General features: G+C 36.0%; 2 protein-coding genes and 1 pseudogene across 2 annotated transcripts; 1 reads left to right on the plus strand and 2 right to left on the minus strand.

Annotated features, from left to right (window-relative positions):
* Window positions 1–772: 772 nt before the first annotated feature.
* LOC130469493 (uncharacterized) lies at window positions 773–3369 on the minus strand. The gene is made up of 5 exons (XM_056838837.1): window positions 3220–3369; window positions 2420–2512; window positions 2213–2317; window positions 1684–2127; window positions 773–826 (listed from the first exon to the last, which is right to left on the minus strand). The coding sequence occupies exons 1-5, from the start codon at window positions 3367–3369 to the stop codon at window positions 773–775; spliced, it is 846 nt and encodes a 281-aa protein (XP_056694815.1).
* A 1418-nt stretch (window positions 3370–4787) lies between these two features.
* Window positions 4788–7380, minus strand: LOC130469494 (uncharacterized). Its single transcript, XM_056838838.1, has 3 exons — window positions 6468–7380; window positions 5216–5460; window positions 4788–5127 (listed from the first exon to the last, which is right to left on the minus strand). The coding sequence occupies exons 1-3, from the start codon at window positions 7378–7380 to the stop codon at window positions 4903–4905; spliced, it is 1383 nt and encodes a 460-aa protein (XP_056694816.1). The 3' UTR covers window positions 4788–4902.
* A 561-nt stretch (window positions 7381–7941) lies between these two features.
* LOC130469495 (fructan 6-exohydrolase-like) lies at window positions 7942–8686 on the plus strand (annotated as a pseudogene).
* The last annotated feature ends 4825 nt before the right edge of the window (window positions 8687–13511 follow it).

Genomic DNA, 13511 nt, shown 5'->3' on the forward strand with positions numbered 1-13511 from the left:
GCTCGACAGACAGAATAGAGAAGGAGACACAAAGATCACTACTACAAAACGCGTCATTTTTCGACGCTTTTTTGGCTAATTTTCGACGCCATACAGCGTCGGGAAAATTTTTCTCGACGCACCAAGTCAGCGTCGAGAATTTGGCCGTAGAGAAATTCTCGACGCTTTGGGGCGTCGAGAATCTCGACGGTTTTTGTCGTCTACCGAATATCTTTGGCGCTAATCTGCGTCGAGAATCTCGACGGTGTTTGGTGTAGCTAAATATTTCTCGACGGTCATCTGCGTAGTAATATTTTTAGCGGGTTTACCAACAATTTTTTGCGCGAATCATGTTTCGACACTACAAAGCGTCGAGAATTTAATTTAATATTTTTTTTTTTAGTCGTTCATGTTATCCCAAAGCAAAATCAACCTGAAACTAATTAATTAAAACCAAACCAAAAAAATGCAATTAACTATATATATAGCACGAACACATTTAAAATTATAAATGACAAGATTATTAATCTATATAATGTAATAATACGTATTAGCTCGCTCCAAATCATATCATATCATCAAATTAAGTTTAATTACACATGTCCAAACTATTAAATTAGCTAGCTACATATCTCCAAAACACAAATTTAATACCAAAAGGTTTGAACAAAGCATCTAAACAACAAAACAGCAGAAAATGTTAAGAGTACAGATCACTCCCTAACAACCAAACACAACAAACGCAATAAAAGGGTACGCAACATATGAGCTTCATAGTTTAAGGAGTTATGCATCATCCCTTAGATTCTTTTCTTCCACCATCATCATCTTGAAATGCATCCTTGACCTTAAAAAAAATATTAAAAACGGTAAGTATATATTAATAGTTTCCCCAAAAGTGTAAAAATAAACTACGATAAGTCTACGGTAAAAATAAAACACACTTGTGACTGGAACTTTCGAATTAAAATGAACATGACTTATTTCGTATAGTTGTGCTAGAGTATTCTCTGTTTAGTCTTTTCAGCTAGCTTCTACATTCTAAATCTCAACTTAATTAGGTAAGAACCAATTCTTGTGAACCAATTCACACACTCATCAAAAACCCTCTTTTTTTTTCCAGAAACAAAAAAGAAAATCCCAATTTAGCAATGCTCAGCCAAGTTGGATTGTGGTATGAGGATAACTGATAGGATGAAGAGGGCTTCAGTTATTCAGTAGCTCAGCTTCACCTGTTAAACCCTCAACGTGTCTATCAAAATTCCGAAGCTTAAGAATACAAACCCAGACCTCTGCAGCAAATTTATATTTGAAGAACAAATCTTAATTAAACAACATTGCAAATTACACCTGCTAACCATGTGACAAACAAGATTTTAGGAGAAGCTTTAAGGTTGCAAACAACATTGCAAATTACACCTGCTAACCATGTGACAAACAAGATTTCTAGATGTTCTGTTCTGTTCAATTATGTTCTGTTCATGCAGAAGTTCATTTCTGTTCTCCTGAGTTCAACCAGTCCATTTAATTTGTTATGTGTTGCAAAGTTCAGTTCTGTATTTGTTCTGTTCCTGCAGATGTTCTTTTCTGTTCTGTGTTTGTTCAATTCTTAACTAAATACAGTCAGTCCATCTATCACACATTTAACATAACCAGTCATATAAAAACAGTAGAAAATGCTAAGTGAAAGGGTTTCAATAATACCGGAGGGTTAGCCATACGCAAGGCGGTTTGTGCAGCGTCTATAAGTTGTGTTGAAGCGTCTCCAATGCGAATGGATTCTAAAACTTGAGAAAACAACGATGTCATTGTCCTAATCAGCTTTGCATTCTCATCGCACTTGTCTTTTATCTCTTCATTTTTCTTATGAAGTTCCTTATTCTCTTGCTTCAAGCTTGATACCTCGACATTGATGCTATCCACTTCTATTACCTTCCTTTTTCCTTTACCAAACCCTGCTTTTCTGAGTGCACCACGCACCCCATAAATGTCACCTTTACGAACACCAAATCCATAACCTTGTGGTTTTTCAGGAATTTCTCCATTATATAGCGTAGCCTCGAAAGCCTCATTCTCGATCTCCTTAATTGACTTGGAGCCAGGAGGATAAAGAAGCTTTAAAGTTTCAGCCTTTGCCTTAACATCATCCTGCATAACATATACGAAAAATAAATGGGAGAATAAAATTATACAAAAGAAAGTACAAGCTAAGGGATAACCATCAGAACTTTACCAAAAAGTCTTCGGTGAATGTGCCATCGACAAAGGTTCCATCCTTCTTCTTATAACAAGCTAGCCAAAGTTCTATTAGGCTCATATCTTCTCCATGTTCATCTTCCTACAAGTAGCAATATATACATAGAAACAAGTTACATGCAATATTATAAAAAGACATATCACGGATATAAGTTTTTTTCTAGTTGGATTAATGGTATTATACATAATCAGCACGTGTATTCGCAAAGCTTGTACCACCATTAGTGTGCAATTGACTCAGAGATGCTCGTGCCTCTTTTCCATACTCAGACAATTGCTGCAAAGTATTTAAACATCATTATTTTGTGAAAAATCAAAATCAGGATTTAACGAAGCTACTAGCGGATAATGCATATTGAGGAAGTGAATGTACCAGGAAAGAAATTTGAAAAAGCAACAACAGTTATGTTATCTACTGGTTTATGAGGACACCAAAATCTATTGAGAGCTATCTTGACCACACATTCAGTTCCTCTTGTTCTTTTTTATTTTGGAAGGAAGTTCCTCTTGTTCTAATTGCTTATTACTTATTTTCTTCTTAAAATCAGATCATATATATAAAAAAATTCATATCAAACTAGAAAAACCAGATTAGATTAAATCAGAAATGGCAAAAAATACTCACTAAAAATATGCAGATCAGGTCAGATAAAAGAACAAAGGTTAATACATATTTAAGACTTATGAGTACTATTCTAAACCTGCTGCGACTAGTTGAGCTCGATATTAACATGGATTCACCCAGTCAAAATGATTCATTTGTCGAATACGACCTTGATAGATTGAGAATGACAGTCGTTACTCCGCTACTCGTTAGTGTTACTGATGGTAAAGAAAAGATTAATGACACTCATTGATTCACATTTCTAGGGTTTGTCTGAATTTGATATGACAAGTTAATAACTTGATATTATTATCTGTATTAGAGAAGATTACCTAGATGTCCTATTCAGTAGCTATATTGCTCTATCTCTTGGATCTTACAATATGACATTGTTTAAAAGCTATCTTTATTTTTTCAGGGACAGCAGAGTAGCTTTCAGTGAAATGTCCTGTTGCCGATTTGATTTCAACTTTGCAAATGGAAGGGTGCTCTGTATCTTTGGCCTCAAGCATCTGGCCTCTAGGTATCATTCTGCTATTTTGAAGCTGTGATGTTATTTTGCGAATTACTGTATGCACTCTCAAGTTTCTTCAGCTATTTTTGCTTTGGCCACTTGACATGTATACTTGTATTATTGTATTGTACATATATTTCTATTGGCATGCAACTGTTGCAAGTCACTTACTGTGTATCTAATTTAACCTGTGGAGATTGCCCTTGGAACCCAACTCCCCTTTTCATGATGCTAATCTCTACACTGGAGTATTTACTTGGCAGCAGTTCGTGTAAATGTTGTCCGTGCGACTATTCTATTGAGTTGTATTTCTCGTTTACTAGCCTATCTATCACAAGCATGTGAGTCTGTGAGCTGTGATTTATGAACTATTATGGTTCCATGCTATCTAATACAGAGTATTCTATCACAGATCAGACGATATATATTTTCTCTGGCAACGTATTGCCAAATGCCAATCTATGGGAGGCCAAGGAAGCCATGCACTAAAATGTTTTACTCTTCTTTTTGTTCCTGAGAGGATTATACAAGTATTTATCTTTTCATTGCCTATACTTAAACAAGAGCAATTTGCGAGAAATAAATTATACCAGAAAACTTTTGTATCTACATTGGATGTATCATGTATGTAGGTCATTTCTTTTTTTTGGGATTTTCTCCTTAAGAGTCAAAACAGTCTAGTTCAAATCCAATACTTTCAGTTCAATTTAATATTATAAATAGGTTTAACTTAGGTTCAATAAGTTCAATTTCTCTAAAAAAAAAGATTCGATAAATTCAAGAAGTCTAGTTCAGTTCGAAGACTTAATCAGAGTCTCTTCTAAGTTCATATTCGAAAAAAACAAAAATCTAAGAGAACAGAAATCGACATAGTAAGGTACTGTAAGGTCTGTAACCAGTAATGCTATGAAGTTCATATGCTGTCACAAAACACATAAACTAAACCAAAAGACAATTCGAACTAAAAGGCAATAACCCAAAAGATTCTGTTGACAAGGATACTTAACCTAACATAAAGCCACAATATTGAAGCAGAGCAAAGTCGCACCAGGACCTTTTTCCTCACAGGTGTTACATAGACTTGACCAAGGGAACAAATAATATCAATTCATATCTTTATTTTTGGGTCGATTAGACAAATACAGTATCCCTAGAATTTTCGTCTTTGAAGGTTTGCTATTTCATGATTTTAAATCTCTGTTTTGCGGGAATTCTCACTGGTTGGTGGTGCTACCTTGATCCTAAAGGACGTGCTATAGGTTTCCAACTGTTTTTTAATCATGTTTCATCTTTTCTCTTAAAACGAGATTTCTGTGAGATTGTAGTTTCAGGTCATATTTTTCATTCCAACTCAGAGTACTCCGGTCTGACAAGTTATTCAGAAACAGACTTTCCAGGACCAGCTTGTTCGAACCTTAGACTCCCCAAGTCCCTGCCAGTGGGCCTTATATTTGTGCTTGAAACCCCATAATACTAAACACCATGATGCGAGGGCACTAAGTGATGTAATGGAAGTAGTAAACAATACGTAGAAGTGTAGAACAGTATATTAAAAACTTACTTTCCCTTTGGATGAATCCCAATAGTTGACCAAGTTCACCCAGTCTTGCTTGGAAACTCCAGGTGGCACTTCCTTTTTAATGGCTTCTATTGTTTTCTCATTCGGTTTGAAGTACTTTTTCTTAATTTCATATTTATATTGCCTCCACACTCTATCAACACGTTGGAGAGCTAGGTCCTCATACTTTGTATCATCAGGAATCACAAAGTTGTCCTTAAAAAAATACGAAGCCATGAATGACTATATGAGTTAACACAAATTCAATCTTAAAAAATCAGCAAAATCGAGAGAAGAAACATACTCTAATCAATTTGATGATTTCAACTTTATAATAGTTGTCCAGTTGACCCCAAGTCTTTTCTGAAACTGGGCAGTATTGTTCTTGCTTTGCTATGCTTCCAAGGAATCTGACTAAAATATGCCCACCTTTCCTAATCGGTTGGTATAGTTCATTGAAGTGCACAACATATTTGATGCTTCCATTGGTGTTCCAGACGTCCATTGGTTGAATAGACCCGCTAACTAGTTGCTGATTACCCTTAGCATCTAGAAAAGGCAACATCAAAGAGTAAAATCATTCGAATTAGAAAAGAGAAGGAGGTGCATCACTTCTAATTTAGCATTCATGTTGACAGCTCTTATTTTAGTAGATAATCGTGTCTGTATTTTTAGAGAGCCTGTTATATTTCTATATTTTCACAAGAAATAGGCTTTCTACAGAAAAGTTGTTGATTGCCTAATGATTCATAACTCACAGCTCTGTAGGAGTGCATAAAGTTAATTACAGAATCTCTGCAATAAAAGACCTTAGTCAATGATTACATGTAGCTGAAAGGAGAGAAGTATCTAAGTCATTTACAAGAAGACAAGATCGATTTCGAAATTCACAGATTAGATTTACTCTTTGATTTACTACAAATTTAATTTACAGAAATTCACAGATTAGGTTTTTGATAAACTCTAGCACTAGGATAATTTTGTATGATCCTTCGACATGCTTGGTCCAACTGTCAAAATTCAGTTTTACTTGTCGGATGTATAAACGTGTTTGCAATGAGGCTTATGAATCATCTGGTCATAGGCGAAACCTGATTTCAGTAAAGTTTAACCAGAATCTCGGTGATTTTAATTTCTGTCTAATTTCTGGCTGTGAAATTGAGATTTGACAGAGTATACAGCAAGTTTAGGTTAGATATAAAGCAAGTTCAGGTCAGATATAAAGCAAGTTCAGGTCAGAGATATAGCATGTTTGGGTCAGATATACAACAAGTTCAGGTCAGATATACAACAAGTTCAGGTCAGATATACAGCAAGTTCAACTCAGTATGAACAAGTCAGATTTGACAGAGCATAGCAAGTTTAGGTCAGATATACAACAAGTTCAACTCAGTATGAACAACTCAATATGAAGGCTACATCAACAAGCAACTAATTCAACTAATCTGAAATTGCTCAAAACAAGTTCATGTCAGATATACTGCTAGCAACTAATTCAACTAATCTATACAATATGACAAAATCTGATTCATTAAAATAAGAGGAAGTGAATGTACCTATGGTCAAAACCTGCTCCTTGTTATCATACTCAACTGTACTTAGCCATTCAGGGAGCGACTCATGACATCGAGACCTAGATCCTTTAAAGATCTCTTTTTCTTTTCCATCACATGATTCTTTGGATTTTGCTGTTGCTTTTCCATCACTTATATGGTCTGCATATTCATCCTCGGGTGTTGTTGGTGAACTCCCAGTACGAGTATCAAGTGTTTCTTCTAATATACTAGCATCAAAAGCAACAGATTTTGAATATGTGGACTGTTTAGCAAGTTCATATGGTAGCTGAGAAGTTAGAGAAACAGTGGAAGGGTGCTTGGGTGGTTCTGACAGCCTAGACTGTGGGACTTTTGTGGGATTTTCAGTTGGGATATTAGGTGACTTAAAAGTCTTGTCTAGAGTAGGGTTGTACCTTGATGGCTCTTTCGATGCAACCTTAGGTTCACTAGTTGTTGGTACAGTGAGTGGCTTTTTCCAAATAAGGTTGCTAGTGGTAGTGGAAGACGAAGGCCCACGTTGAGTGCTAGTGGTAATTTGAGGATTGAATGGCCCCCATCTGTCGTTAGTTCCCCTTGTATTTTGGAGTGAGGGCGAGGGCACTGGAATTGTGGGGTGATTTTTTGGTGGATGGACTGACTGTGATGATACCGGCCTTATGTTTTGGAGTGAGGGCAAGGGAACTGGGATAGTGGGCTGACTTTTTGGTGGATGGACTGACTGTGATGATGCAGGCCTTTTGTTTTTGAGTGAGGGCGAGGGAACTGGGATAGTGGGCTGATTTTTGTGTGGATGTGCTGACTGTGATGCTAACTGTGATGTTGCTGCCCTTTGAGCCTTTTTTGGAGGAACTTCAGATGCATTACGAGACTCATTTAGAGCTGCAATCCTAGTTCGTTTGCTACGATAACTCATCTCGTCCCTGAAAGACATGAATCATAAAAGTTTATTGTTATATCAAAGGAAGGCCTTCACATTTAACAGAAAATAATTCAGACTACTCACAGTAAGAACATAACATATTTGGATGACATAAACAGTTCCAAATTAACGCATTCAAAGTATAAACAACGGAAAATCATGCAAAGAAAGAAAAAAGGGATGGTCAGGGCTTCAGGTATACTACTACTGGTTCTCGGTTTAACTCGACGTTTTCGCTTTGTATTCTTAATTTGTAGTCTTTACCTCGAGAAATATGGCTTAGTACTAGTGGGAACCAATTAATGAAGTGGCCTATCCAAGAGATTGAAAGTCTTTGCAAAGGTAAAGTAGCAATGCATGGATCGTTTTTGAGGTTGGTGGCATCACAGCAGCTCAGGTTAGTCATATTGCAAACCACAATCTTTTTAGAAATCTTTCTAACAACTATGTAGTTTTACTTTTTCAGTGGAAGGCTGATGTGGAGGTGTCATTCGAATTGACAAACTTAGAAGATGCAGAGGAGATGTAACCTAGTTGGACTGATCCTCAGCTGATATGTACTCAGCATCAAAAGATTGCAGCATAATTGAAGGCCAAGTTATAGTTCAGTTTAATTTTTTACATACTGGGGCAGATGATCAAAATTTCCAGTCACAGAATCTAGCATTCCCCTAGGACTCCTCTGATCCTTACCTGAAATTGGTCCTGTAATTGCTGAATTCTTTAATCTTGATCCTAGCAACAAGTTTACAGTCACAGATGATCAAGTTTACAGTCACAGATGGTGATATTGATCCTAGCAACGTAAGAGATCCAACAACTGCTTGGCAAGCGCCTGATGGCACGTGGCAAGTTCTTATTGGTGGAAAGATAGATTGGCAGAGGAATGACGTTTCTGTACCACAGTAAAGATTTTGTTAAGTGGACTAGGAGTAAGAACACTCTTCACTCTTCAGCAAGAACTGGAATGTGGGAGTGTCCTGATTTCTATCCTGTGAGTATTGATAGTGAAGATGGAGTTGAGAACTATCTTAAGAGGGAAGATACTAAATTCGTTCTCAAGGCGAGCTTTCTTGATCATGATCACTATGTACTAGGCTTTTATAAGGCTGAAACGAATGAATTCGAAGTAAACATAACTGACTTTATGGAAGATAATACTGATTGGAGATATGATTATGGAAGTAAGTTTTATGCTTCAAAGACATTTTTTGATGGTGAGAAAAAAGGACGAATATTATGGGCGTGGGTATTGGAGGCTAATGGTAGAGCAAATGACAAGAAAAATGGTAGAGCATGAACATTAACTTCAGCAATTCATTTAAAATAAGCACACAACCAACAATTGCTGTAAGTCTTGGAGGGGGCTGTAAGCAACTATACAACATATCATCTACAGCTTATTCTTTGCACTCATTTGCAGCCTTTAACTACTTAGAACCAACAAACACATAAAATCCACCCTTTAACTATTGAAAATAGAAACTACCAAAGTAATATCTAGAAAGAAAGAACTTACCAAAGAAAGACATACACTGAAGATATTTCTAGAAAGATATCGCTACCAGTGACATATATACAATAAAGATGTTTCTAGAAAGAAAGGAATTCTCAAAATAACATATAAAAAAAAAGAAATCCATTCATTTGAAATCAATACATAATAATGTTGGAGCAAGAGCATAATGTTAAGGCTCATCATCGCCTATATCAAAGAAGTCCCTAGGCTTAGTCTTAACAACATGCGACCATCCTTGTTGTATCTCATCCTCAATGTAAAAACATTGTTTTGCTTGAGATGAGAAAACAAATGGATCATCATGCAAATTTCGGCCAGTGTGCATCAACTTCGAGAAATTTACACGAACACTACCATTTGGGTTTGTTTTCAAACCCCTATGTATATCAACCCATTCACAACGGAACATTATAACCTTGAAAGAACCATAGTAATTTAATTCGAATATGCCTTGGAGTCTTCCATAATACTCTTGGCCATCTGCTTCCACAAAAACTCCAGAATTTTGTGTCTTGCGAAATCGCTCGCGTTCCACAGTATCAAATTTGTAGCCATTGACAATGACGCTTTTAAGTTTTTTACTGTAATTACTTAAACCACCGGCCAAGGCTTTTCTCAACTTTCCTTCTGTTGTACTAACATCTATGTTATAGGCCTAAATTTTTTTTTTAAAAAATGGTTAATTACAGATTAAAAAACATACAAAACAAAAAAGGTCAAAAGGTTACTGCATATATATAACCTGATTTCGCAACCACTCAGGGAACTCATTGATTATCCACCCATTTTCTACAATTTCGTTGGATTGACTTCCTCCACATTCATCCTCTTGCCGTTTTTGGCATATGAAAGCACTTTATACATTGAAAAAATTGTGTTACTGAAAAATTAATAGTTAGTAACTCTAAGTTAACTCATGACACTACTTACTCAATAATCGGTTTCATCTCATAGAATGAAGCAAAACATAGCGATGGATTTGTCTTAAACTTTTGTCATCGAGACGAACGTTTTCTTGCTTTCCAACCACACGACAACCCGAATGATATAAATAGGTGTCATTGTCTAGAACACCATCTTCATTTCTTTTCGGTCGGGTGAATATGGTCTCGACACTTTCTAAATATCTAGAGCAGAATGTAATTGTCTCCCATAAGAGGTACCCTTCCGCAATTGACCCTTCAGGTTGGGATTTATTGCTTACATGAGATTTCAAAAATGCCAAGTACCTTTTATAGAATGAAGAAAGTGAATGTGAAAGAAAAAAATAAGAATAGTGAATATATTTTAATTGAAATGATAAAATAAAATAAGATAGAGGCTCGAGATATTGACCTTTCAATGGGATACATCCATCGATATTGAACAGGTCCGCCAAGTTTGACCTCATCCACTAGATGGATTAGTAGATGAACCATGATTGTGAAGAATATTGGTAAAAAAGCTTTCTCCAACTTACAAAGAGTCAATACAAGCTTTGACTGAATGGTATCCAAGTCATCAGAATGAATAGTGGTCGAACAAATATTCTTGAAAAAGTCAGACAACTCCTTAAGCAAGTCAATAACTTTAGTGGCATTCGATGCTCTTAAAGCAATAGGAAGAATATCTTGCATGAGGACATGATTGTCATGGCTTTTCAAATTAATAAGTTTACGCTGCTTAATATTTACGCATCTTTGCAAATTAGACCCGTATCCATCGGGAACTTTAAGCTTTTCTATGACCCTTAAAAAACGTTATTTCTCTTCTGTAGACATGGTGTATTCAGCGGGAGGCAAATGGTCATTAACACGATTTGGATCAGATTGAGGCCAAAGATGAGATTTTATATTTTTGTCTTTGAGAGCCTGTCTTGCTTGCTTATCATCTCTACTTTTATCCATATCTAAAAGAGTTCCTATCACATTGTCACACACATTCTTTTCAATGTGCATAACATCTAAATTATGTCTTAGAGGATTATGTTTCCAATACTCCAACTCAAAGAGTAGACTTTTCTTTTTCCAAATAACATTGGCTTCCTCTTCACCACCATCATCATCATCCGGCTCATCATGAGAAGTTCCACCTTGAAGTCTCTTTCTTTTCTTAGATATTTTCTTTGGTTGTGCTTTCTTTGATTGTCCATAAACATACTTAACCTTTTCTAGTTCCTTCAAAATGTCTATCCCACTTGCAGGGACCGGAGCAACCCCGTATTCATTTTCCCCATCAAATAAATTACCTTGAGAACGATAAGGATGATCAATTGGCAACCATTTTCGATGCCCTGGGTAGCACATTCTGCCGCCAAACCAATATGAATTAGTATTATGGGCACATGTAGGGCAAGCTTTGTAACCTCTTGTACTCCAACCGGACAACATAGCATATGCCGGAAAGTCGTTTATAGTGGAATGTAAGGCTGCTCGCATCTTAAATTTATTTCCACTATGCGCATCAAAGGCAGGAACACCTTCCCACAATAACTTTAACTCGTGGATTAATGGTTGCAAATACACATCAATATCCATCCCAGGACTATGTTTTCCGGGAATAAGCAAGGACAAAATGAATGATGATGGCTTCATACAAAGCCACGGTGGCAAATTATAAGGAATCAAAATCACCGGCCATGTACTATAATTGGTATTCATTAGACGATATGGATTGAAACCATCACTCGCTAGACCTAATCTAACACTACGAGGATCTTCGGCGAATTCTACATATCTTTTATCAAAACTTTTCCAAGCCTCACCATCCGACGGGTGCCTTAAGATCTTATCATCTTTATGTTCAAAATGCCATCTCATATCCTTAGCTGTTTTAGATGACATATAGAGTCTCTTTAGCCTAGGTATAAGAGGAAAATATCGCATTACTTTAGCTGGCTCGCCCTTCTTACATATTTTCTTTCCTTTCTCACTTTTATTATCCTCCTTTTCTTTCACTGTTTTCCACCTTGATGTATGGCAAACATGACACTCATCTTTGTCTGCAAATACACCCCAATATAAAATGCAATTATTTGGACATGCATCGATTTTCTCATATCCTAACCCCAAATCGTTCACTATCTTCTTTCCTTCATAATAAGACGATGGAAACTCCTTAATTTGAGGAAATGCGTCTATTAGAAGTTCAAGCAATTTAGTAAATGACTCTGCGGACCAGTGGAACATACACTTAAGGTGAAACAAGTGTAAAATAAAGGATAACTTTGAGAAAGTAGTGCACATATCAGTTCTGATCTGCACAGATCAGAACTGTTCTGTGAAGTTCAGAACTGTTCTGTTCTGCCCAGATCAGAACTGTTCTGTTCTGCATAGATCAGAACTGTTCTGTTCTGCACAGATCAGAACTGTTCTGAAAGATCCCGCGTTGAAATACGACATCAAACACAAAACAAACAAACTTGACATACCGAATCAAGAACTGTTCTGTTATATGGTTTGTTCCTAAATTGACAATATACATTTTCGAGATAATAGAATTATTAAAATAACTAACCTATATCTACTGAATTCATTGAAAATTAAAACATTACAAGCAGAGACATACAGACAAGCACACATATAGACTAACCAACTTAAAGTTTCCAACCCAAATGCAAGCAGAAAAACATCAAAACAATACAGTAACCACTTAAACCCGATACAATATATTAACAAATTTACCCCAAAACTTTATGCAAAAAATCTCATATAACAAGAAATTAAACCCATAAGAATCTGAAAATAAGCAAGTCAGAATATCAACCGGTAACACTAATCTCTAATTCAGCCTCAAAATTGAGATTCAAACCGACATTAACCCAAGTTCCCACCAAATTGCAGAAATGAAAGGCGGAATGTTGACAATATTAAAGTTCTTATTATAAGAATTTAAGAAGACTCCAAAAGCTGGGGATTTATCTTGTCAAAATTTCCTTCAAATTTTATTTTACAGTAAAATAAAGTAAAAAGGATCACACAAGAAAAGAGCTAATATTAAACAAACCTATATTACCACATTGCCCCAAGTCACAAACATTCACCAGCATAGATCCATAGAAAATGGAAAGCCAACTAAAGATCAATTAAAAATAAAATACACACATGATTATTGCACAATCATTTAATTGCTTTCCAATCAACAAATCAACAACATCATTCTGCAAGATAAGCACAGTTTTGACTTCTGAGGTATCAAAACTTAAGAGTCATACTTACATGCTTTAATGTTACGCTAAACCAACAACTAAAAACTACGAAGCATCCATTTCCACTATGTTCAAATATCTGACTACGTGTCTTTGCTCAAACTGACTACTATAAATCTGCAAGCAATTCTCATTAGAAGGTAACTTCTTATTTCTAGTGACCAACACGAGAATTTGACCAACACCTAGTAGACCAGCCAAGAGTAATACAAGTACTTCTAATTTCTAACTTAATACAAAGTATGACTTCGTTTTACCAATCAGATGGCCTCCCTAGTAAAATATCAAATGTTAAACAATGATTCCCATGACAATTAAGGGTGATTCACATGTATCATGTATGATAACCAAATCACCATGAACGCCAATACACATTATCCTGGAGGAAAACATACAGATGCATGCTGATATCTAATCATT

This window comes from Spinacia oleracea, chromosome 3, assembly GCF_020520425.1.
Source record: "Spinacia oleracea cultivar Varoflay chromosome 3, BTI_SOV_V1, whole genome shotgun sequence".
NCBI lineage: Eukaryota > Viridiplantae > Streptophyta > Magnoliopsida > Caryophyllales > Amaranthaceae > Spinacia > Spinacia oleracea.